General features: G+C 38.2%; 2 protein-coding genes across 2 annotated transcripts; both read left to right on the forward strand.

The window, feature by feature from the left end:
* Window positions 1-587: 587 nt before the first annotated feature.
* ptpra (protein tyrosine phosphatase receptor type A) lies at window positions 588-18625 on the forward strand. The gene is made up of 23 exons (XM_077602998.1): window positions 588-753; window positions 884-1025; window positions 5886-5932; window positions 6168-6249; window positions 6547-6930; window positions 10232-10331; window positions 10479-10552; window positions 10975-11111; window positions 11566-11656; window positions 11750-11826; window positions 11929-11965; window positions 12048-12145; window positions 12415-12534; window positions 12639-12805; window positions 12882-13017; window positions 13180-13329; window positions 13442-13535; window positions 13612-13688; window positions 13782-13916; window positions 13993-14118; window positions 14362-14513; window positions 14729-14864; window positions 15288-18625. The coding sequence occupies exons 4-23, from the start codon at window positions 6174-6176 to the stop codon at window positions 15360-15362; spliced, it is 2442 nt and encodes an 813-aa protein (XP_077459124.1). The 5' UTR covers window positions 588-753; window positions 884-1025; window positions 5886-5932; window positions 6168-6173; the 3' UTR covers window positions 15363-18625.
* Window positions 18626-19958: 1333 nt separating this feature from the next.
* gnrh2 (gonadotropin-releasing hormone 2) lies at window positions 19959-21475 on the forward strand. Its single transcript, XM_077602860.1, has 4 exons — window positions 19959-20077; window positions 20591-20739; window positions 20843-20926; window positions 21044-21475. Exons 2-4 carry the CDS (start codon window positions 20605-20607, stop codon window positions 21080-21082), a joined length of 258 nt encoding a protein of 85 aa, XP_077458986.1. The 5' UTR covers window positions 19959-20077; window positions 20591-20604; the 3' UTR covers window positions 21083-21475.
* Window positions 21476-21907: the final 432 nt, after the last annotated feature.

Raw genomic sequence — 21907 nt, forward strand, 5'->3', positions numbered from 1 at the left:
AATTGTAAATTGCACAAACCTTGAAACCACAAAAAAGAATATTCATGCATATAATGATGGAATATTCTCTTTTTTTCTGGTTCAAAGTTTGTACAATGTTCAATTGTTTGTGTTTTATATGTATATTTCTACTCTTCTTTTGGGTTCAATTTTGTTTTGTTGCTGTATGAAAGAAGACATGAGGAGACAGGCAAACAGGGGCAATTTAGTGTCCAATCAGCTTACAATGCATGTTTTTGGAATGTGGGAGGAAAGCAAAGTACCCAGAGAAAACCCACACAGGCAGAACATGCAAACTCCACAGGTGGATCGACCTGGATTTGAACCCAGGACCCCAGAGCTGTGAGACCGATGTGCTAACCAGTTAAATTATAAACATAAATAACAAAATATTATTAAGTTTAGACCTATGGGGGGAGGTCTGCTCTAGCCACAGAGTTAGCCAGGACCGTCTGTGCTACAGTTTGGTTGACTTAGATGACCTCGGGTCCTCAGTGCAATTGGATGCGGCAGATGTGCTGAAATGCCGTTAAACGCCGCTAGATGTCGCTGTGGTTTGCAGAACGTGAGGTGGAGAATAGACTGGGGCCTGGCTTCGGAGAACGCCGCTGGTTCCCATTCTTCCTCGTACACAGACACACAACATGGCGGTCTAGAATTTTCGCCTGACGCGCCCGTATTGAGCGGACCAACCGTGGAATTCAAGCCCCAAATATGCCCTGAAGATACTCTTTGGAGAGCCGATACGACAAGGCGGGTTGACGATTTTTTTTTATTTGGATTGCGACTCGTTTGGGGGGGGTGGGGGGATTTAGCAGGCAAATTGACAGCGAAGTGTCGGCGGCGTGTCTCAAATCGAGCCTCCCTCCTCTAATATCACCAGGTCCCCCCACCCCGCTCTCACTCTCGGCTCCAGGGGTGCGGAGACTCGGGCCGGGGCCGACAGCGTGGACGACAGAGCGGGCCCACATTCCTCCTCTCCTTCGCCCTTTTCCGAGTTTCCTCTGGGCGTTACTGGAGACTTGGTGAGTTTTGTTTTTTCTGAACCCGATTCACACACGTTCCACTGTCGGATTTTCTTCTTGCTTTTTTTCCTTTATTGTTGTTGCTCTTTTCAGCTAGCTTTCCCCCCCCCCTTTTTTACCGACTTTGCCCGTCTTACAGGTACCATACTTTCCAAATGTACCCCTGGAAAGACTTGCCGTGTTTTGCTAAGAGCCGAAGTTGATCAACCTCTTTCTTAATGCTAGACGAGTAGCTCGGAGGCAGGGAGGGAAATATTAGTGAAGGGTGGGGGGGATCGGAATGAAAGATCCACAGATGATTTTAGAACCACAAGTGATTTGTCGAGCTGGAGCCACAACAAAACCGTTTCGAGATCGGGTGTTGTGTTTCACCAAAAGTCCACTTTATTGATCACCAACGTGTTTATCAGCATGTTGAGTTACCAAAAAAATAGCCATCCGCAACAGGAATAAAGTCACCCCAACCAACATTAGCATATGAATTCTGTCAAATCACAAGAGTCCCCTGTGGGACCTGAATTCCGCTCCAGAACCGCTCCCAAAGTTTTTTTTCAGTCGCTTCCTCTTTTTATGGATAACGATTCTTATATTTAATGGCACTGTTACTTTCTTCCGAATTGTAAATGTTGCTCTTGCATGTAAGGTATGGACTATGTCTTTTGAGTGCTTCCATGTGTTGTTTAAAGAGATGTGTGATGAGGACTGAAGATGCATGGGGGAACGTGGACTCTAAAAACTGACAAAAACCCCTATGGCATATTTATTGTGTTTGATTCATCGCATGTGGATGCTTTCTCTGAGAAGCACCACATCCACATCAGCATGCTTTCTTTCGACTTTCAAATTACAATTTCATTTCCTCATGGTTTGATTTTCATCACTATTTCCCATGAATGACACATGCAAAGCCCTAAATTGTACCATAGGATGATGCAAGGTTTAGAGGATTTTTTTAGATGGATGTACCTGTACTGAACCATTTCTCGTGCAAAACCCAGAGTGTTTTGTTTTATTCCTCCCTGCAATGCACCCTTCATCCCATTTGTGAGGCTTGGACATGTCCACCGTCAATGCCATATGTAGAACCATCTGTGTGTATATGTTATTGTGCTTTGTTGTATTCGTGCCTAAATGTGCCAGCTTAATATCCCTTCTGCTGTCCATACCTTCTTCAAGCTATTTATAGAAAGAGTTTTATTTATTTCTACTGCATCTCATGTGACCATCTCACCATTCTTTTCACGTTTGTCCTAGTATGTGGAGATAATTAATAATTACCTTGAGTATTGGAAGCTTTTTAATTTTTTTTTATGGGAACCAGCAGTATATCTTGGCACAATGTCAAGAGTTGGACATTTTGGGTGGGACAACAGCTGTATTTTTGTTTCCACCTCTAGGTGTATAGACTTTTCCATGAAAGGCCACTGTGCAGTTACCCCAGAAAAGACAAATACAGCTCCATCCAGATAATTCTGAAGCTTTGTGGCACTTCATTTTAACTGGCTCTGATATTTTGTAGGGCTGAATGTGCAATACAGGAAATCACGAGCCATTTGTCAGAACAGACCATGTTTAGATGTTTATTACATTTTGGTTTTACCTGATATAAAGGTAATTTAATTGCATAGTGTAAATGTTTTATGAGAAACCTTTTCATCGTTTAGTACCATTCTTCAATGTAAGCCAAAGAACACTGCGAAACACTTGGTATATAGTTTTAGGAGTTATTTGGGTTTTGTGTCATGGGAATTTGCCCAACCAGATCTTGCATATTGATTGTTTAATGAGGGGCATTGCAACTTTCACTACATTTGGAAAGCAGAAATAACAGGGTTCATTCAAGCACCCACAGTGGATGAAATATTATATCTTTTTTATAAGCACTCACATATAATTAATCACTTGACGCCTCGCAGACTCTTACATGCTTCGATGACTGCAAGCTTTGCAATCGCATGATGTCGTTAATGAAAAAATACAAATCAACTATGCCACGTGAAGTGCTGCCGTGAACATATCTTGAAAGTGCAAACCTCAAATTCAGTTTTTATTTGGCACTCATAAACCACACACAATCTGAGATTTGATCGTTTTAATTTTCATTTATTCAGCATCCATACCGCGCATCTTTGTAAGGGTTGCCAGAGCCTATCACAACTGACTTCGGGCGATATATATTACAAGGATTTTGTTTTAAAAAGCACACTTCCAATTAGAAAAAAAAATCAACCGACCTGCATTCCAAGAATACATGCCAGATCACTCTGTGAAAATGTTTATCATATAAGGTTGGTCACACCAGAAAGCAAATACCCTTTACAATTGATCATCACCAAAACTAGACTAAAACCTGTCATTGGCCTTCATATAGTCATTTTGTCCCACACAACATTAAGGGTCATCGTGGCTTTTGCGGCCCAGCCTTGCACTTCCACTTCCTCTCTGTGTTCAATGTGGGAAAGCTTTAAAATGCTTCTGGCATGCGCCTTAAGAAACTCAACAATGAAGTAGAGCAATCCCTTAGAATCTGATTTGAGCAAATGATCTATTTGGACTTCAAAACGGACAAGAAAGGCCACCCATGGTGTTAAAATTAGCCCAAATAGCTGCTTTGTGCTTATCCCTGCCTGCCCAACAAGCCACTAGATGATGAATGAAGCCAACAAGAACACAAACCAGACCAGCATGAAGTTGTCTTCCTCAGCCAGGGAAGTCCAGAGGATTGCGGCTGTTGTATGTGGCACCGGGGACATATAATCTGTGGTCTGTTTCAAAGAAAGAGTCTGAGCGTCCCTGAGTTAGGCTCACTGCTGCCTCCTGTGAAGAGAGCCATTCACAGTACTGCTGCTCGCCCAGACACGCCGCCCGCCAATGCTCAAGACATAGAAACTGTATTAATATTCAATGAATGGACAGAGACAGACCACCATTTTCTTATCCTGCAACTACTAGTTGAGTGGAATGCCTTGCAAAAAGTCCAGGGGAGTGATTTTATGCTATGGAGCTTATTAACTCCTGACCAGAAGACTGTAGCTTTTGGGTCTTCAAATGGCTGCAGACCCTATTAGCAATGATAAATGTGGGTTGGTGATGTTTGGAAGTAATTATTGACTGTTGGATTCATTCCAACAGATGTTGTCAACTTAGTTTCTGCAGGGCTTTCTCATCTGAGTTACTTGAAAACCTATTGTCACAGTTTGTAACTGAATAGGAATTTTAAGAACGGGAGAAATTTAGTCTGCACTGTTAACCAAACCCATATGATGTCATTCATAGATTCATACACAAAAAAATAGTCATCACTAAAAAACAAATTCAATGCAGTCTAATAATTTATTGCATTACTTGTACTATACCGCACTGCTGGCAAAACATTTAGCGTGTAATGGACCCCTTCCCCACATTTATGCTGGAAAAAACATTGATGAGAGATGGTGTGAATTATTGTATAAATTTACAATTGTATAAATGCCACCTCAGCTTCTTTAACACCTAAGTTACCCAGCCATGCCTTTTCCAGCGTTGCTTTGTGTCCTGGGACGTCTGTTTCTAAGGAAGAAAAGCTCCCTCGTCTCCAAACTGTTTGCTTAAAGATGAAAGGGTAGAGTTCTGTGTAGAATTGGAGGAGTTAAAGTTAAAGCCTCTTTATACGATTGCTCTTGTGCGGGGCAAGACACCCACATTGCTTCCCTTTACTAAGGCACTTCACCCCCGCTATCACCCCTTGTGATTGGTCTGTTTAGTCAAACGCTCTGATGACATCCCCATATTAAATATTTATTTCTGGATTTTATATGTAACAGTCAACTCAAAATGTAAGACTTGAAAGAGTACAGAAATTATCTTTGCCTCTTCCTTTTTTATATATATACATGCTTGTATCTCAGCACAGGGGCCCGTCTTATTTTTGGAAGCCAATATTTCATTAGAGCAAGAGATCATTAGATTGTAACAACCACGACTTAACGATTCCCGGAAGAAGTGCTGTCAGTCAGTGGGTTTGCGTTCGAGGACGCACGCGTTCACTGTGCAATAGTAAACTAGTAGCATTTTTTTGAACCCTTAATATGTTCTCTACCCACAAAGACAATAATACTCAATTTAAATCATCAGATTTGTGCAGGAAGCTGTGCAGTCTTTGGCTCACTCAATGCTCAAGTATCTGTAAACAAGCAGATGGACTGGATTATTCCAGGATCAAAATCATGAGATTAGAACCAGCGATTATCACAGCTCTGTCAGAGAGACTACAGTCTCTGTCAGGATCCAGGATTACACATTGCATGCCCTACCATCCAGCAGGAGCCATGCTTTCTCCAAATCCTTGTTATTATCACCCATTTCGGCTGCATAAACACCTAAATACTAGTTCAGCCACCGTTTCACTAATACAATATTAATGTGACAACAATGCTATCTTACTTGTATTTAGGTCGAAAAATAGCCTTTATTCGTTTGTCGGTTTGAGATCATCAATACAAATATTTGAACAACAATTTGTCAAGACACAACATGCCTAGAACCAGAGCAGCCGGTATTGGCAATTATTTAATTTTGATAAATGTGAAGCAACTTTAGAGTAACACTTAAGTCTCCGGAATTCAATGGGTTGCGCTAAATAAGAGACTTGAGTCCAAAGTAAGTGCTGTTAATGATATTTGTGGAGATCTAAGAGATTCTCAATCCCTTGTGGCATTTATGTTTGTCTGTGACTAATAGGCAGATTTTTTTCCATTTATGTTGATGGCTATATGGAAACCAGACTTGTTGAATGTCATTTTCCAGTTTCCTTTTGGAGAACAAGTATTTGTAAAAGTACAATAAATTCTCTGGATAACAGTCTTCCTCCTTGTATTGTAGAAAACTGCTGTACGAATGAGTGACTGATCTCAACTTCGCTTCTTCAGGTAAACACTGGCAAATGTTTTACTTGGATTTAGTTTTACCAACAAAAACATATCGAAACATTAGAATTATTCAACTATTTCAGTTATGTGCAGATATGTACAACATGCTTAGTATTGAAAGTGCAAATGCCTCTGGAATTAGAACTAAAAGAACTAAAAAATAAAACACAGATTTTTTTTGCCATGGTTTCTTCACCAAAATGATTCATTCACTTCTTTTATCTTTTTGCCATAGGGCAGAATGGGTGTGTGTCCCTTGCTCCTACTACTCAGTCTAGCTGTTGGCGTGTCAACCCAGGATCATGCCCTGGTTACAGGTAAGAGAGCATTTATACACATTCCATTTAATTTACAGGAAAATCAAAACACACAGGTTATATTATGCTTTTATAAATTCGTCCAGGCTCTCTCATTTACTCTGTTTTGTTTCACACTGTTTTTGTCTTCAAACTGAGGTATCGCTTCCCTTTCGACAACCTTTTGAAGCCATACAATTTGGTCATTAATATTAACACAACTCTAAACTGGATTTGCCTTCATACTATTTTAAAAATGTTTTAATGGTTGGGATAGGCTCCATTGGGTTTTACTTACGCTTTTGTAATTTTTTTTAGGTGCACCAAATATTTCAGCAAAACCATCACGACCCCACACCGCACCTGTCTTCAACTTCACAATCGCACCCACACTCTCCCCCACAGTCCCACCCACAACATCATCGCTTCAGGTCACCCCGACAACATCACCAACTCCAGCAGCAGCGACGACAACTACAATTCCTCCTTTCCCGCCTCAAGTTCCAACTGACGGCCCTCTGCCAACGCAAAGACCAGAGACTCCCTCTCCTGCCTCCGCGGTGGGCAATGAAAATGAGACTACAGCATCTATTCCAGACACCCCTACTCCCGAAACATATATTGAAGATGATGACTTTACAACGGAGACGGACACTACCACTGAAGGGGAAATGGATTTCACCTCAGAAGCCAGCCCCAAAGGTGAGTATACTAATAGATTATTTGTTTTCGTATCAACGTCAAGCATTCTGTGATATTGGTGTATTCATATGGAGTGAATGAACTAAAGTATTTCAGAAGCGGCCAGTTGAACATAATAATAGAAAATAGCAGCCACGTTATGGTTGTTGAGTCTGAAAACAATACGCCGTGAGCTGCTCAGAGAGTTGTCTGTTCTTGTATGATAATAATGAGGAGACGGGAAGCAATTGTATGTCTGCATTGTCTGCCCTTTAGAAAGTGCATTACATCAGTTTACATTTATGTGCAACAGCTACGACTACGTTGCAGGGACAAACTTAAGGTTCAATCATCAACATGCATTGCCTAAAATGTTCCACTCAAATATAAAAATACATCAATCCCTATTTTATAAATATAACTGTGTTCTACTGATCATGGTTCTTTTTTCCCCAATAGTGGAGTTAGCATTAAAACTATATTTGTGATGATGTCAGAAGTATTTTATCCAATATTTCTTCACATCAGAATGTCTCTTGTTGGTTTAAAATAAATGCAGTAATTATATTTTTTTTATCAGTTTACCAGATGCTAATGAATTTCTTAACAACAAAATGCAATAATGTTATTGACAATATTTTATAAAAGCAAAACAACATTGAGCCTCTAGATAGTTGCCATGTATTTAAAATGTTTTTTTTATTTTTTACATCCAACAGTGAAGGGAAAGCAAAGCTCAATGAAATATGTTTTGTCAGGAACGTAGACTACTTTGGCTTCCTATGCAGCCAACAAGAGGCATGATAGATAAATCTAAAAGTAGTAGTAGTTGCTAGTTGTACCCCTTGTCAGTTGATTCACAGTCAACCGTGTATTCCGCTCCTTGTAACAAAGTGATCTTAAAATAGGCTTCAGCTCACTCATAACTGTGAAGGAGTTGACAAAGTTGATACATTGGTCCTTTAGTCATTCACAAGTTCTATAGATCAAGAGACTAATATCCCATGAGAGTATGCCTCAATAGACCAGAGTTCCATGAAGACGCAAGATAATAGGATGTGTTCTCATGTGACTTAAGAGGAAGTGACTCATTTTTCTCCAGTGGAAAACCACTTTACTGTGTTGTGGGCTTTGCCCTCATAACATGGTATTAATGGATGAAAAGAAAATAAGGACAATAGTCATAGTCACTGCCATTGTTCCAAGTGATACAGACATGATGTGTATTTCTATCAAGTACATTGTTTCTTCCTCATTATGCCTACTATTTCTATACTATTTTCCAAGAGTCCTTGCTGTCTGGCTAGCATTTTATTTTATCTTAATACTCCGATACTAGCAAAACTGCTGCTGAGACTTCTTTAAATATGTTATGCCCATTTGGTGGGTCATCTATCTGCAACACTCGTTCCTTAGAAACTTTAGGGAAGGCTGTGAAAGAAGCAGCAAAAGAAAAGCCAACTAAGCATTCTGGTCAAGAGTCGACCGTTAATATTTTAGATCTTGCACTTAAAGGCATTGGAGAAGTTCCAGAAATATCCTGCCGACCAGGCTTCCATTTAACCAATCATCCACAAGAATCCGAACATGTTCCATCTCAATAACCAAACTGTTTTTGAAGAGTTGGTTCTTTCCACACACGAGAATTTCTCCCGATGGCGCTTTGATGCGTCTCTTAACGTCTGTACAGCAGTGAAAAAAATACTTTCCACTTTCATCCATGTTGATTTTCAGCAAGCACTAAATGGCATGTCAACTGCGCGATGACTTTGGGTTGATAGGTGTTCTATAGCTTCTCCATTGTCACCCTCTAGCTGTCTGAGAGCCTATTGTGGAATATTTGCAGAGCCTATTAAATGCCTAAAGGCTGTGTCAGGTCCACATGATGCCTGCTGTGCTTTTCTTTTCCTCACTATGCACATTGTCATTGAATGACATTGAAAAGAGACAGGAATTGTGCGTTAAAATGCTACATAGCTGGGTCAAATGGTGCATTCTCTGTCCGGCGTCAGGTCCGTAGACCTTTCTTGAATATTGAGTTGACAATTTGGTCCGCGCATTGTCAGCAGTACCATCCATTTGCCTGCAGAATTCTCCTAGAAAATTCTTTGTGGCTTAGTTTGTCTTATACGGTGGCAACTATGCTAAAACCAGCCAGTAATTTCTTTTACACAAACTCATCTTGTTGGTTGTTGGCCAGTAAAAAGGTTATATCGGACATAATGATGGTGAGGTTACTTGTTCATCAAATCGAAATATACAAGAATTTTTAGTAGGAAAAAAAGAACTTGACAAAATAGTGCATTGTTGGTGTTGAATTGTACATGAGTTATCTTTATAATCAGTCCCCTTTCACTGGACAAATCTCTACTGAGGGAAATGCTTCCTATACTTCTGACATGCAGAGATCATTTAACATTTATGCTCTGAATAATTCATGCAGAATTCACAGCAAACGTCTTAAATGTTTTATTACATTAGACAGTCATCCTCTGTCTGCCATCACTTTGCTTGTGACTAGTCACCAAGGCAAGGAGTTGACCCTTTGTTAAAGTGCAATTTATCTACTCTAGGAGACACCACTGTTCCACTTGAGTTTTTTTCTTTAGAAAGCTAATTAAATATTAACACTGATAACCATTATGGAAAGGAACAGTCTAGAAATCACTTGCATGCCTGTTTGTTTTATTTCCGCTATAAAGCTAAGTGTCATTTCGATGTAGGAAATATGTATACTAATCGAATTAAAAGCTATAATTTGAAGTTGTATTGAAATAAAACAACTTCATCTCAAACTTGGTTATAAAGGTCAGCCAGCAGCTAGTTTTTAGGAGTTGTTTGAATTTGTTTATTCAAAACGGGAAATCAGTTAACAGATATAGCGACATACTGGACTGGCTAAGGACATTTGCAGTAACCTATATTAATGAAATTTATTCTTTACCTACTAGTTAGTTACATTGCTCAATTTTCATTCCGTTTATCGATAAATTGTGAAAATCATTGACAGGTTACTCAATTATTAAAATGATAAAAAAATAAAAAAATAAGAAAATACATTTTCTGCTGTGAAAATATTCTGCTAAGTACACTACTGCACTGATTTGTTTCAATTAAGTAGTTTTGCTCTCATTTGTTCTTTCTCACAGTGCAAGGGTATACTAAAACTTCAGCTATATTAGTGCAAAGCATTAGTATTCACACATTATTGTCATACTACAGTACTAATGCCTTGCGATACGAGCTTAATGTGTTGTATGTATAAGTATTACTGTATATACTAATGGTCTTAAATATTCTCCTCTTTTTGTCCCTTACTAAGATAACAACCCTTCTGATGACATGCCAATCATAGCGGTGATGGTGGCGCTATCTTCTTTGTTGGTCATCATCTTTATCATTATCATCCTCTACATGCTCAGGTTTGTGAAATGCAATAGGCTTTGCTACAGTAGTACCAAACCTTTGGTGGCACTCTAAAATGCTACTGATGCCGTCCGTGGCGATGAAAGTAAACAATCAGACTTATCAAAGACTAAATGCATTTCCATGTTATTCCCAATTGACAGATTTAAGAAATACAAGCAAGCAGGAAGCCACTCCAACTCCTTCCGGTTGACAAATGGAAGATCAGATGATACAGGTAAAAAATGCTTTTGTAATCTGTAAAATCTTTACGTCTGATATTACCAGACTGCTACATGTTTTTGAGAGGCATACCAGTTGATATGTATCATGGATTTATCCAACTTGATAGCCTGCTTTGCTTTGGGTAACACTCCATTGATCTTGCGCTCTGGACTGATAACATTTTATCGACTTATGGCAGAGGCCCTCTGTTGTCTGTGATTTCATCATTTTACCAGTGTTAAGTCGCATTGCCCTCTGGTGGTGATATTCGAGATGTAGCTGTAGAAGTAATACAGCACTTTGGGTTTCTGGATTTTAAGACATCTTGATTCTGTTCTCACCCCGTCCGTCTCCCTCGCAAACCTGTGTCAATCCTCCCTTTCCTTCCCTCTTCTCCTCACTTCTGTCTCGTTTGCTTCCTCCCTGCCGATGCAGAACTCCAGAGTGTGCCACTATTGGCCCGTTCGCCCAGCACAAACAGGAAATACCCACCCCTTCCTGTCGACAAGCTTGAGGAAGAAATGAATCGTCGTATGGCTGATGACAACAAGCTATTCAGAGAAGAGTTTAATGTACGACTAATTATCCCTTCCCACTCCTTTACCCTGAAATGTTATACCGAAGTACAACAAGATTTCCAGTTTAGTTCTAAATCCTATCATTCTAACTGAGGATTATAGTAGTAGTATGCTTGAAGATATTTGTGACATATTTTTCATCAAAAACAATTAAAATGTATAATTCCCAGTCATGAATCTTTTAAAGCAATCGATATCATTTGAAATTCATAATTTCAGTTTTTTCCTGGATTGATGCAATGTGATCACATACAGACAGACAGGACATACATATACTTTTCATATAGACAGTACTTAAATCTGCATATAAAAATATAAATGCAGGTACACACGTTTAGTATGTACATAAATTATTTGGCTAAATTTAGACTAGAAAAAAAAATGTAATCATCATTTAACCTTGCCTGCCTTCTTTTATCTAACTTGCTATTTTTTTTTCTGTGTTCAGGCTTTGCCAGTTTGCCCCATTCAGGCAACGTGTGACGCAGCATCCAAGGATGAGAATAAAGAAAAGAACCGATATGTCAACATCCTGCCGTGTAAGCAAACCAATGAACTTGGCTACATCGACTCTTTGACCTTGCTACCTTTGTAAAAATAAATCGTTAAAACCTTTTCTCTTTTTCTCTTAGATGATCACTCCAGGGTGCATCTCTCATCTCTGGAAGGAGTACCAGACTCTGACTTCATCAATGCGTCCTTCATAAATGTTAGTACAACAATTTCATCAATTTCTCACATTTGTTTATCATAATGATATATAGAGTAATAATATATAGTCTTTATTTAATTCCTTCTCTCTTTATTTTAGGGTTACCAGGAGAAAAATAAGTTTATAGCAGCTCAAGGTAACAATTGTAACTACTACTACTATTTTGAGAACACGCAAATGTAATTTTAACTCTGTGGTCTTTCCTTCATATCTCCCAGGACCAAAGGAGGAAACGGTAAACGACTATTGGCGGATGATCTGGGAGCAAAACACGGCTACCATTGTGATGGTGACCAATCTGAAGGAGAGGAAAGAGGTAGCAGAGCAGTTTGGTTTTTAGTTCACAACTGATATGTTTCCTTTTGTGTAAAGACAGTAGTACTTGTTTGCTGAATACAGTATAGTGTCAGGTCCAATTCTTTACCATGTGGCTCAAAATGTTAACAAAAATCTTCATTACTCTGGGCCATTACTTTTTGTTAATGTGGACTTCAGTTTGTTATTCCCCCTTTTTTTAAATTATTTTCTTAATAAATGCACAAACCCTTGACATATGCTTGTACTCCTTTTGCATCTATGTTTCAGTGTAAATGTGCCCAGTACTGGCCGGACCAGGGCTGTTGGACATACGGGAACATTCGTGTTTCTGTGGAAGACACAATGGTTCTTGTAGATTACACCATCCGCAAGTTTTGCATTCAACAAGTAAGGAACTTCAGAATAAGCTTGTTAGAGTCTGAGGAATGGGGAGGTTTACTCTAATTGTGTAGTGATTTTGTAAAACGGACTGGGTCTGTGTTGTGTCTCAGGTTGGAGATGTATCTGGAAAAAAGCCTCAAAGGCTTGTCACTCAATTCCACTTTACCAGCTGGCCAGATTTTGGTGTTCCCTTCACCCCCATTGGCATGCTGAAGTTTCTCAAGAAAGTCAAAACGTACAACCCTCAATATGCTGGCCCCATTTTGGTCCACTGCAGGTAAGTGTCTTGCTAATAAAGCTGTCTGAGTTTGTCGCCATGCTCTACAACTCAGGTTGTTTTCACTTTGTTGTAGTGCGGGAGTAGGAAGAACGGGTACATTCATTGTAATAGATGCCATGTTGGACATGATGAACACTGAAAGGAAGGTAGACGTGTTTGGCTTTGTCACCAGAATTAGAGCCCAGCGATGTCAGATGGTCCAAACTGATGTAAGTCTCACTCAGGATCAAAATAATTCAAACAAGGTTTAAACTTTTTAACAGGCTTTTAATTGCATCTTCATTATGTGTACACTTGTTGTAAAGGAATCGTGTTTGTAGCTGCATTTTTATTCCACCTTGAACTTAAATTGGGTTTTTCAACTCTTACAGATGCAATACGTTTTCATCTTCCAAGCTTTGTTAGAGCACTATTTGTATGGTGACACTGAGCTGGAGGTGACCTCTCTGGAATCTCACCTGGCCAAACTGTATGCTCCTTCACCAGGAGCAGGCTGCAGTGGTTTGGAAGCCGAATTCAAGGTCGGTTTATATTTGTTTTCATCTAAAGCTTATGTTTTTTTTCACCCTCTTGAGGCAGCAAGCTACATTCAAATAGTGTGTTCTTTTATCGACAATGAATTTTCCCTTCTAGAAACTCACATCCATTAAAATCCAGAATGACAAAATGAGAACTGGCAATCTGCCTGCCAACATGAAGAAGAACAGAGTACTACAGATCATTCCATGTGAGTCAAGCAGTTAGTAGAATGCCTCATGGCCAATGAACACTACAAACACAGTTATGTGCTCCTCTTTTCAAAGACGAGTTCAACAGAGTCATCATCCCAGTCAAACGAGGGGAGGAGAACACTGACTATGTCAATGCCTCTTTCATTGATGTGAGTACAATAGCGTCTTCTTCCACGCAGCGTTCTGGTCTGGTTGAGAATTTCTTTCACTCGTTTGCTTTTTCCTTCACTCACTCTTTTCAGGGCTATCGTCAGAAAGATTCGTACATGGCGAGCCAAGGCCCCTTGCAACACACCATTGAGGACTTCTGGAGGATGATCTGGGAATGGAGAAGCTGTTCAATAGTCATGCTCACTGAGCTGGAGGAGAGGGGGCAGGTGTGTGGAACTATCCTTGTGGAGTATTCATGATTGTAATGATGAAGGGTGATTCTGAATGGTTTTATCGATGCAGGAAAAGTGTGCTCAATATTGGCCCAGCGATGGAGTGGTGGCTTATGGGGACATCTCCATTGAACTTAAAAGGGAGGATGAAAGTGAAAGCTATACAGTGCGTGACCTCCTGGTTACCAACAACAGGGTAAATACAACTGGCCAATGACAGATGATCCGAACACAGATTGTAGCTAATCACAAAAGGACTAGTGCATTTGAAACTTTAAGAGGCAAATGACTCTCACCTTTTAGCTGGTTCATCCTGAAATTTGACATGAAACTCAAAACAAAACCTTTTTTGTAGTAGTAGGTAGTTTACCAACTGTCAAAAATATATGGTACTTCATCTACCACACCAATAATCATATCTACATATCCATTCTCCCAGGAGAACAAAGCTCGAGCAGTGCGACTCTTTCATTTCCATGGATGGCCAGAAGTGGGCATCCCCACTGATGGAAAGGGTATGATCAATATAATAGCTGCAGTGCAGAAACAGCAACAGCAGTCGGGCAACCACCCTATCACAGTCCACTGCAGGTAAGAAGAACAAGATACAAAAATATGGATGAGCAGTTTTTTTATTGCCTCACTCCACAAAAAAAAAAAAATAATAATGTGCACCTCCTGCAGATACAGAAGTCAGTTGAAAATTAGAATGTGGTGGAATACATAATGCCTGAGATGTACCTTAAAGGCCTTCTTACATGCTTTCATTGTAAAATATTTGTATACTTCCTTTTCCTTGTTTGCAGTGCTGGTGCTGGCCGGACAGGAACATTCTGTGCATTGAGTACAGTCTTAGAGAGGGTGAAGGCAGAAGGTATTCTGGATGTTTTCCAGACCGTCAAGAGCCTCAGATTGCAGAGACCCCACATGGTGCAGACACTGGTAAGAAGGATTACATTTTTTTCCCTTCTTATTTTGTTTTTTCCACAAAATAGAAAGTACACTATTCCTTGTTTTTGTATTTGTTATAATTTTACATTGCTTTTAACTTGATATTATTTAGTGAGGATTGAGGAACAAAACACTAGACTCCAACTAATAGACTTCACATAATTGGAAAAAGTAGGTCAGCTTCCCTACTTATTCGTGTTTAAATGGAAATTAGAATTTTACATGAACATCCCTTATTACAAATATCACAAAATATTTGAGGAATTCCAAGCACAAAAGTAGTGCTTGGCTGCCATCTTGTGGCATCGAGAAGTACCTGTGAACCTTTTTAGGGAGGCTGTGAATTTCTGATTTTTAACATAAACATCAACTGTGATACTGATGGTATGTGATGTTCACCAACTTACTTTCCAGGAGCAGTACGAGTTCTGCTACAAAGTTGTCCAGGAGTATATCGATGCCTTTTCTGACTACGCCAATTTCAAATAAAGGCCCACCATTGATGGATGGATGGCTGCACATAATACTAACATCACGTGCATGCACCAGAACACACACGAACATGACCATGCAGAAAGCTGCATACTTCCATCTGCGGGATTGTTTTCCTTTTTCTAGGTGACACGTCACACACATCCAGTATTGTTCTGCAAATGGGAAGAACTGCCTGCAGGAAAAGGGATCCAAGATTACTCAGTCTGGATGTAAGAGAAGGGCAGTTGCACAGAGAGAAAGGAGATACCTTCCTGGGTATTTTGTAACATTAGTCTTGTTGATACAGCACCCCATTTGCTTCCATACACTAACTGTGTTGCATTGTTCAAATGTTACTTTGGGCACAGTCTTGAGTTCAGCTGCATTTTTGGGTGGCACCTGTAAAGTATTTTATTTCTCTCTACTTATATACTAATGCTTTGGAAGGTTATGTAAAATATTACATTTTTATACTGTTTTAAGGACTGAAGAAATGTAACAACTTTTGGTTTTGCTAGAGGTCCATTATAGTGCCATGGTGGCAAAGGTTCAAGCTATTAAGATTTTGGCAAAAAAAGCTACACACTGTTCAATGTGCTCTCAATCAGAATTAGCTGATAATATAAATCTCACACAACTTTGCGCATTTCATCTATGAATCATCCAATACAAGTCAGAAACAGTCTGGTGGATTTCTCATAGTGTTTCTTTTCATAATCCATGCTGGTAGAATGTCGTGCATGTGTAAACAGCTACATGTTACCTGTCATTTGTTTTTTTTCAGCCAGGGGGTACAATCATTGAGGCTCTTGGGGTTAACTTTTTAGGATCTTTGCTGAACTGAATTTGAGGTATTTATTTGTCATTGTTTTTTTTTTTTATCCTCTGGACATCACTATATAGACAAACATATTCAGACACAACATTTGCGTAATAACTCGGACTCGCTTTGCCGTTAGCCCCTTAGCTCCTGCAGAATACTATTTATTTTTGTGCTATTCCAGCAAATTCTGTAAGAACATGTTTGGCACAGATCTCTAACCTGAACCCAACATCACATCGTGGGAGAAATTAGTACTCCTGGAAGGCAGACTTTTACAAAAATGTCCTCACTCATTCAAAAGCCTTTGCAGAAGAGTTGAAAAAAATGCTGCAAAAAATAGCCCCAACTTTAGACTGTATATTCTTCAGTTATTTTAATATCTGTAGGTGCCACAGCCTGCTGTTCTAGTATTTTAGTCCACAAGTACTCAAACAAATTGAGCCTTTCTTTTTCTTTGAGCCATTTTTTGATATCAGCCAGACATCACAATGCTGTCTTGTCTGTCTTTATTGAAAAGAATGTCCATTCAGTCACGCTAGAAACACTTTTGTTAAGGAATGTCAATTGAATTCAAATGCTGTCATTCGCAAGAAATGCTATTTATTTTCTTTCTTTTACTCTGTGCCATGTTTTAGTTTTTTCTTCAAAATTTGCTGTTCATTGAGACACGCTCTTGAACTACCACTAACATAACAGTTGAGGCTTTCCCCTCCTGATGAATGTAATGATAAATGAATGATGTCAGTTCCACAGAGGGATTTACTATGTTCAAGCATGATTTCTACTTATGTTTCTTCTCAACACCCCAAAATTTTGACACTATGTGCAAGACTGAACAAGAAGAACCCTAAAATTCAACAGATTTTTTTATAAAGGCAAACAAAGCTTTGAATTGGTACTAAAATTATCTTGTGTGAGGTGATAAGGATTCCAAATGTATTTAATTGAAAATTTGAGTGAAACTGCGGAGAAGAAGAAAAAATGTTTTTCCATACATTCCCCTTTTTATGTTTCAGAAACCACTTACCACAAAACCTTTTAATGGGGTAAAAATCCTCAAGGGAGTGTCTTTGGTGATCAAAAATGTTTTTCAGTGTGACCCATCTCAAGAAAAAAAAAGGTGAGAGAACAGATCCACACTTGAACATTATTTGCATCACAATGATGTTGCGCTTTAAGTGTACAAAACAATCACAGTTATACTTGTAGCATATTTCTTGGGGTGCCAGGACAAGTTGGAGATGTTGATAGAATGAATCTGTTTTATTTGCACCAGAAAAAGAAATAAACCTTAATGGAGAATTTAATATTTCAAACTAGGGGGATTCAAATTCCTTTTCAACTCCAAAAGCGTTTGATTCAGCCTATGTATTATTGATTTAAAGTAGCAAACAAATGACCAGCCACTGACTTTGTTTTTGTCTAGTAACATTACCCCCCTAAGTCATTTATTTTTGGGGGGGTGAGGTGGGTCATCAGTCCAAGAATTGGACACGTATCTGTTTGATTATTGTGTCTGTCAGTCTCTGCTTCAATGTCATTGTTACTGTGTTTAAAACACATTTTCACTGCATTTCAATATGACACCGTGCCAACCGGAGAAACCACATTTTTTAAGTGCCTCACCTAATAGCAATTTAAGAAGAAAAATGACCAATTCTCCAATGGTATGTTCAGATCTAAAATAGCATATTTTCTATTTGTGTAAGCACGTTGTGAACAATGCTTCTGGGAAAGTTCCGTGGACTCGGTCAACTTAGTTTTTCCTTTTCTAGTTTTCAGAGAAGTTAAATCGGCAAGTTGCTTAAGAAAAACTACCACTTTTAGGTGCAAAGTACTTCCAATATTTTTGGAAATAAACCAAAAGTAGCAAAGGAAGTTATCGGTGTCATGCATAACAGTACCAAGGGAAACCAATTCATGGATAGGAGTCTTATTTTCCTCTTAGCTCCTCTTTAATGTCTTGGTGTTCAAATGCACTCGCTTATGCCTTTTTCCTCACTAACCTTTTATCATCTTCCCGTTGCTCCAATTAGAATTAGCCCCCTACTTTTGTACATAATGTAAGGTTATTTATATGAATTCCTGTGTGCTGCTTTGCTTATTTTATTACCCTGCCCACCTAATTTTTCTCTTTTATAAGAAAAAAAAATGTATAGTGAATGGGACCATTTTGAAATGTCTTGTTTGCCATTTCTAATTTGGTATAATTGTCTTAAGATAACCCAACTTTTTATTTGCCTATGTTGGTTTTTAGTGTTTTGTTATTCAATATTTGAATATATGTGTATATAAAATTATATATAATTATATAATGCCAGAAGGCCTTTCTAAGCAAGATACTGTTTGAAACTAATAAAGTGCTTGAGATTTTTCTTTTGTCTATCATGTCACGATAACAACCTGATGCTCATTAAGTTCATATCTGAATAAAGAATGGTGGTGCAAATGTTGATCAGACCTATAGTAGTTATATATAGAATATACTATTTAGTCTTGAAGGGCCTGTAGTTCTTTAATCACCAAATATTTGTTGAAAAAAATGGTTTCCCACTGCCACAAGCCCATTCCCCCAATGACCAATCAGAGTTACTTTTTTATTTCCAAATATTAAATACTCAAATCTGAACATGAATGCCGCATAACAGGAATCTCAGACACTAAAATTATAAGGTCCCCAGTTTTTTAATACTTTCCTGTGCCATTTTTAACATACCGTATTTTCACGACTATAAGGCGCACCGCATTATAAGGCGCACCCTCAATGAATGACACATTTTAATTTTTTTCCATATATATAAAGCACACTGGATTATAAGGCGCACTGTCTATTTAGGAGAAAATTTAAGACTTTTAAGTGCGCCTTATAGTCGTGAAAATACGGTAATAAATACATTAACCTCCTAAGACCTGGACTTTTGCAAGGAATGCATTTTATTTTCCATTTGATATTTAGGCTAATTGGGACCTGATGAGTGTAAAAACAAAGAATTATCTTTTTACATGATACGGATTCTGAGAAAAATAATGTCCACGTCATAAGTGGACACCACGCCCTTGTAGTCCAATATTTAACATTGTAGTCTTTGACGACTAAAAATGTGATGCCAGGTCATAGGAGGTTAAATCAATCCCATTTTTCCTGGTTCGAACTAGGTATGAAAAGGGTGTAAAAATTTACAGCATAAAGACCTTAAAGGCATTCATTTTTTAAATCCTGCAACAAAAAAGTTACAATCCTACTGCATTCATCATGTACAACTACAGTCTGAAAAATCCTATAATTAGTGGAGTGAGTGACCTAAGAATATGATTCCTGGTGCCATCTTCACATCTACAAATTTGAACAAGCAATTTAAACAAAAAAGAAAATTGTATTTGGCCAGGGTACGATGTTACCATGTTTGATCAGCTGAAATTAATCTTCATGTAAAGCCCTGACCTACATGGGGATGATGATATATTAAAACCACATGCTAAGTTATAAATTTAAACAAAAAAACAGTTTTAGCTGAACTGTCTTTAAAAACAAAGTGCACATTCAGATTGGTTTTTTTACATGTCATTTTTATTGATTAGAATGAACCAACAATCTATGTGTAGTAATTTTGCTTTGTGGGTGTCACTACTGTTTGCAAAAGATAATTGGAATTATCTATGTCATCCTCACCTTATGCCCCCAAAAAATGATCATTTCTCCACTTTGAGGGAAAAGGAAATGGGGTCATGTTTGGATATATATATGGCAAGCCAAACTGAGGGTGGGGGCATTGGAATACAGGCTACATATATACAGTAGCACTTGACACATTTCTCCTCAGTAGAGCTTTGAAAAGTACTAAGTGACAAGTCAAAGACAACCCAAAACACTTTGAGGCCCTTTGGACGAAATCACTGGAATCCTAAGGTAAGCCCTGATATTTTTACCTGTGTTTTAGTCATTTATCGATTTGATTTTGCAAATGTGTAATAACAAGCAAAGAAGAATCCAAATCGTTACCCTTGTAAGGTAATTGCCGATGCCATTTAGGCTCATTTCCAGAAAACAAGAAACTAAAAAAATTAGCAAACAAGATGAGCTGCCTTGAATCAAACTATGTATTACTATGGCATTAATGTCTTGGAAATATTATATGAAGAAATAGAGCTAAAAAAAATAGGGTGTGGTCAGGAAGTTCTAAGATCTTAAGGATGAACAAGGTAATATAAACTTTCGAGCAGGAAATATTTTGTCCACAAAAAGAGTGTAGAGATATAAACCAAATAAATTTATTCCATAAAGTACCAAATCGGGAGTGAGAAGTTTGCGTTATTCCATGATTTGTGTCTGTTTTCACATTACTGACCCTCCCAAAGATGAGATTTTTTTCACTAAATGAGAGGAGAAGCAAATTTGACTGGTGTTCAATTTTGCTTTTAGATAAAATAACAATCATGAGTGTATCACGGCTGGCTTTACTGATTGGACTACTTCTTTGTATCGGAGCTGAGCTGTCCAATGGCCAGCACTGGTCTCATGGTTGGTATCCTGGAGGCAAGCGGGACCTGGACTCTTTTGACACATCAGAGGTTAGATGCTCTCCATATTGATTCATTTTCCATACAGCTTATTATTATTTTATTTTTTTACGTATCTTTTACTGATATTTTATATCTTATATATATTTTTCAGATGTCAGAGGAGATGACCCTGTGTGGAAGAGGTGAATGCACCTACTCCAGACCACAGCGGAGGAGTGTTCTAAAGGAAATTCTTGTAAGTGCGAATATCAAACATTAAATGGATCTTATTTTCAGAAAAGGAATTATGAAATTTGATGCTTTTAATTAATAGTCCAGAATGCTGTGGTTGAATAAATGTCTCCCTTTACAGTTGGACATCTTAACCAGAGAACTCGAGAAGAGAAAGTAGCAACTTTTCTAGCTAGTTTATTCCAGTCTGATTCAGTGTGTTCATTTTCAGTTCAAATATGATTCCATTGAGCATTTGTGTTCATTTAACTTGTTCAAAATACTTTTTTTTCCACTCCTATTTTTGTCTAGAATGTTTCTTCTGCATCACGACAAATGATTGATTAATTTCCAACTAAGAAAACACATGAACCCTTTGAAATGACAATTTCTCAATTTCATCAATAAACAAAAATAATAGTCTATAACTCACACAAACAATTTCAAGTTTCCACTCTTTAATTGAGCACAGGTAAAATGTATCATATAGGCCGGGAAAAAATATGTCAACTTTTGAATTAATAATCGGTTAAGTCTGTGGCAGCAATAAACTTCACTTTATTTTATTTCTCCACTTATCCACTTCTTGACGAACATGAAGATTATTTGAGTTTTCCTATGATGTGGTTTGTTTTCTCCTGTTTTTACCTGTTTTTTTGTGTTGTTGTCTTTTAAATCCGGTCAATGTATTTTTGGTCTCAAATCGTAATACTCAAATCCATTGTCCTTGTGGTAACAAATAAAATCTTCATTTATACCTAGTACTCAGTTTATATCTGCTTCTAACATCTGTTTTTTGTTAACTCTGTACCACTGTACCTTTTTTTTTTACTTTGTGAATTGAGTATTTATTAACTGCTGCACAAAAACTTCATGTAACTTTTTATTTCCAATACTAAATACTTTTGTGATTTCACTGAAGTCCTGCCTTCATTGTCTGATTCCAGCTTTTTCCTTTACACCACCATGAAGAACACAACCCAAATGTAGTCCCCTGCCAAGTTCC

The sequence above is a fragment of the Stigmatopora argus genome, chromosome 6 (genome assembly GCF_051989625.1).
Source record: "Stigmatopora argus isolate UIUO_Sarg chromosome 6, RoL_Sarg_1.0, whole genome shotgun sequence".
In the NCBI taxonomy this organism is placed as follows: Eukaryota; Metazoa; Chordata; class Actinopteri; order Syngnathiformes; family Syngnathidae; genus Stigmatopora; species Stigmatopora argus.

What these genes read in the sequence shown, in the direction of transcription:
- ptpra (XM_077602998.1), top strand. Translation starts at nt 6,174, where the DNA reads ATGGGTGTGTGTCCCTTGCTCCTACTACTCAGTCTAGCTGTTGGCGTG. An exon ending in TGGAAGATCAGATGATACAG is followed by an intron (nt 10,553 to 10,974) that starts GTAAAAAATGCT and finishes CTGCCGATGCAG; the next exon opens with AACTCCAGAGTGTGCCACTA. An exon ending in CCCACATGGTGCAGACACTG is followed by an intron (nt 14,865 to 15,287) that starts GTAAGAAGGATT and finishes CTTACTTTCCAG; the next exon opens with GAGCAGTACGAGTTCTGCTA.
- gnrh2 (XM_077602860.1), top strand. Translation starts at nt 20,605, where the DNA reads ATGAGTGTATCACGGCTGGCTTTACTGATTGGACTACTTCTTTGTATC. An exon ending in ACTCTTTTGACACATCAGAG is followed by an intron (nt 20,740 to 20,842) that starts GTTAGATGCTCT and finishes TATATTTTTCAG; the next exon opens with ATGTCAGAGGAGATGACCCT. An exon ending in GTGTTCTAAAGGAAATTCTT is followed by an intron (nt 20,927 to 21,043) that starts GTAAGTGCGAAT and finishes CTCCCTTTACAG; the next exon opens with TTGGACATCTTAACCAGAGA.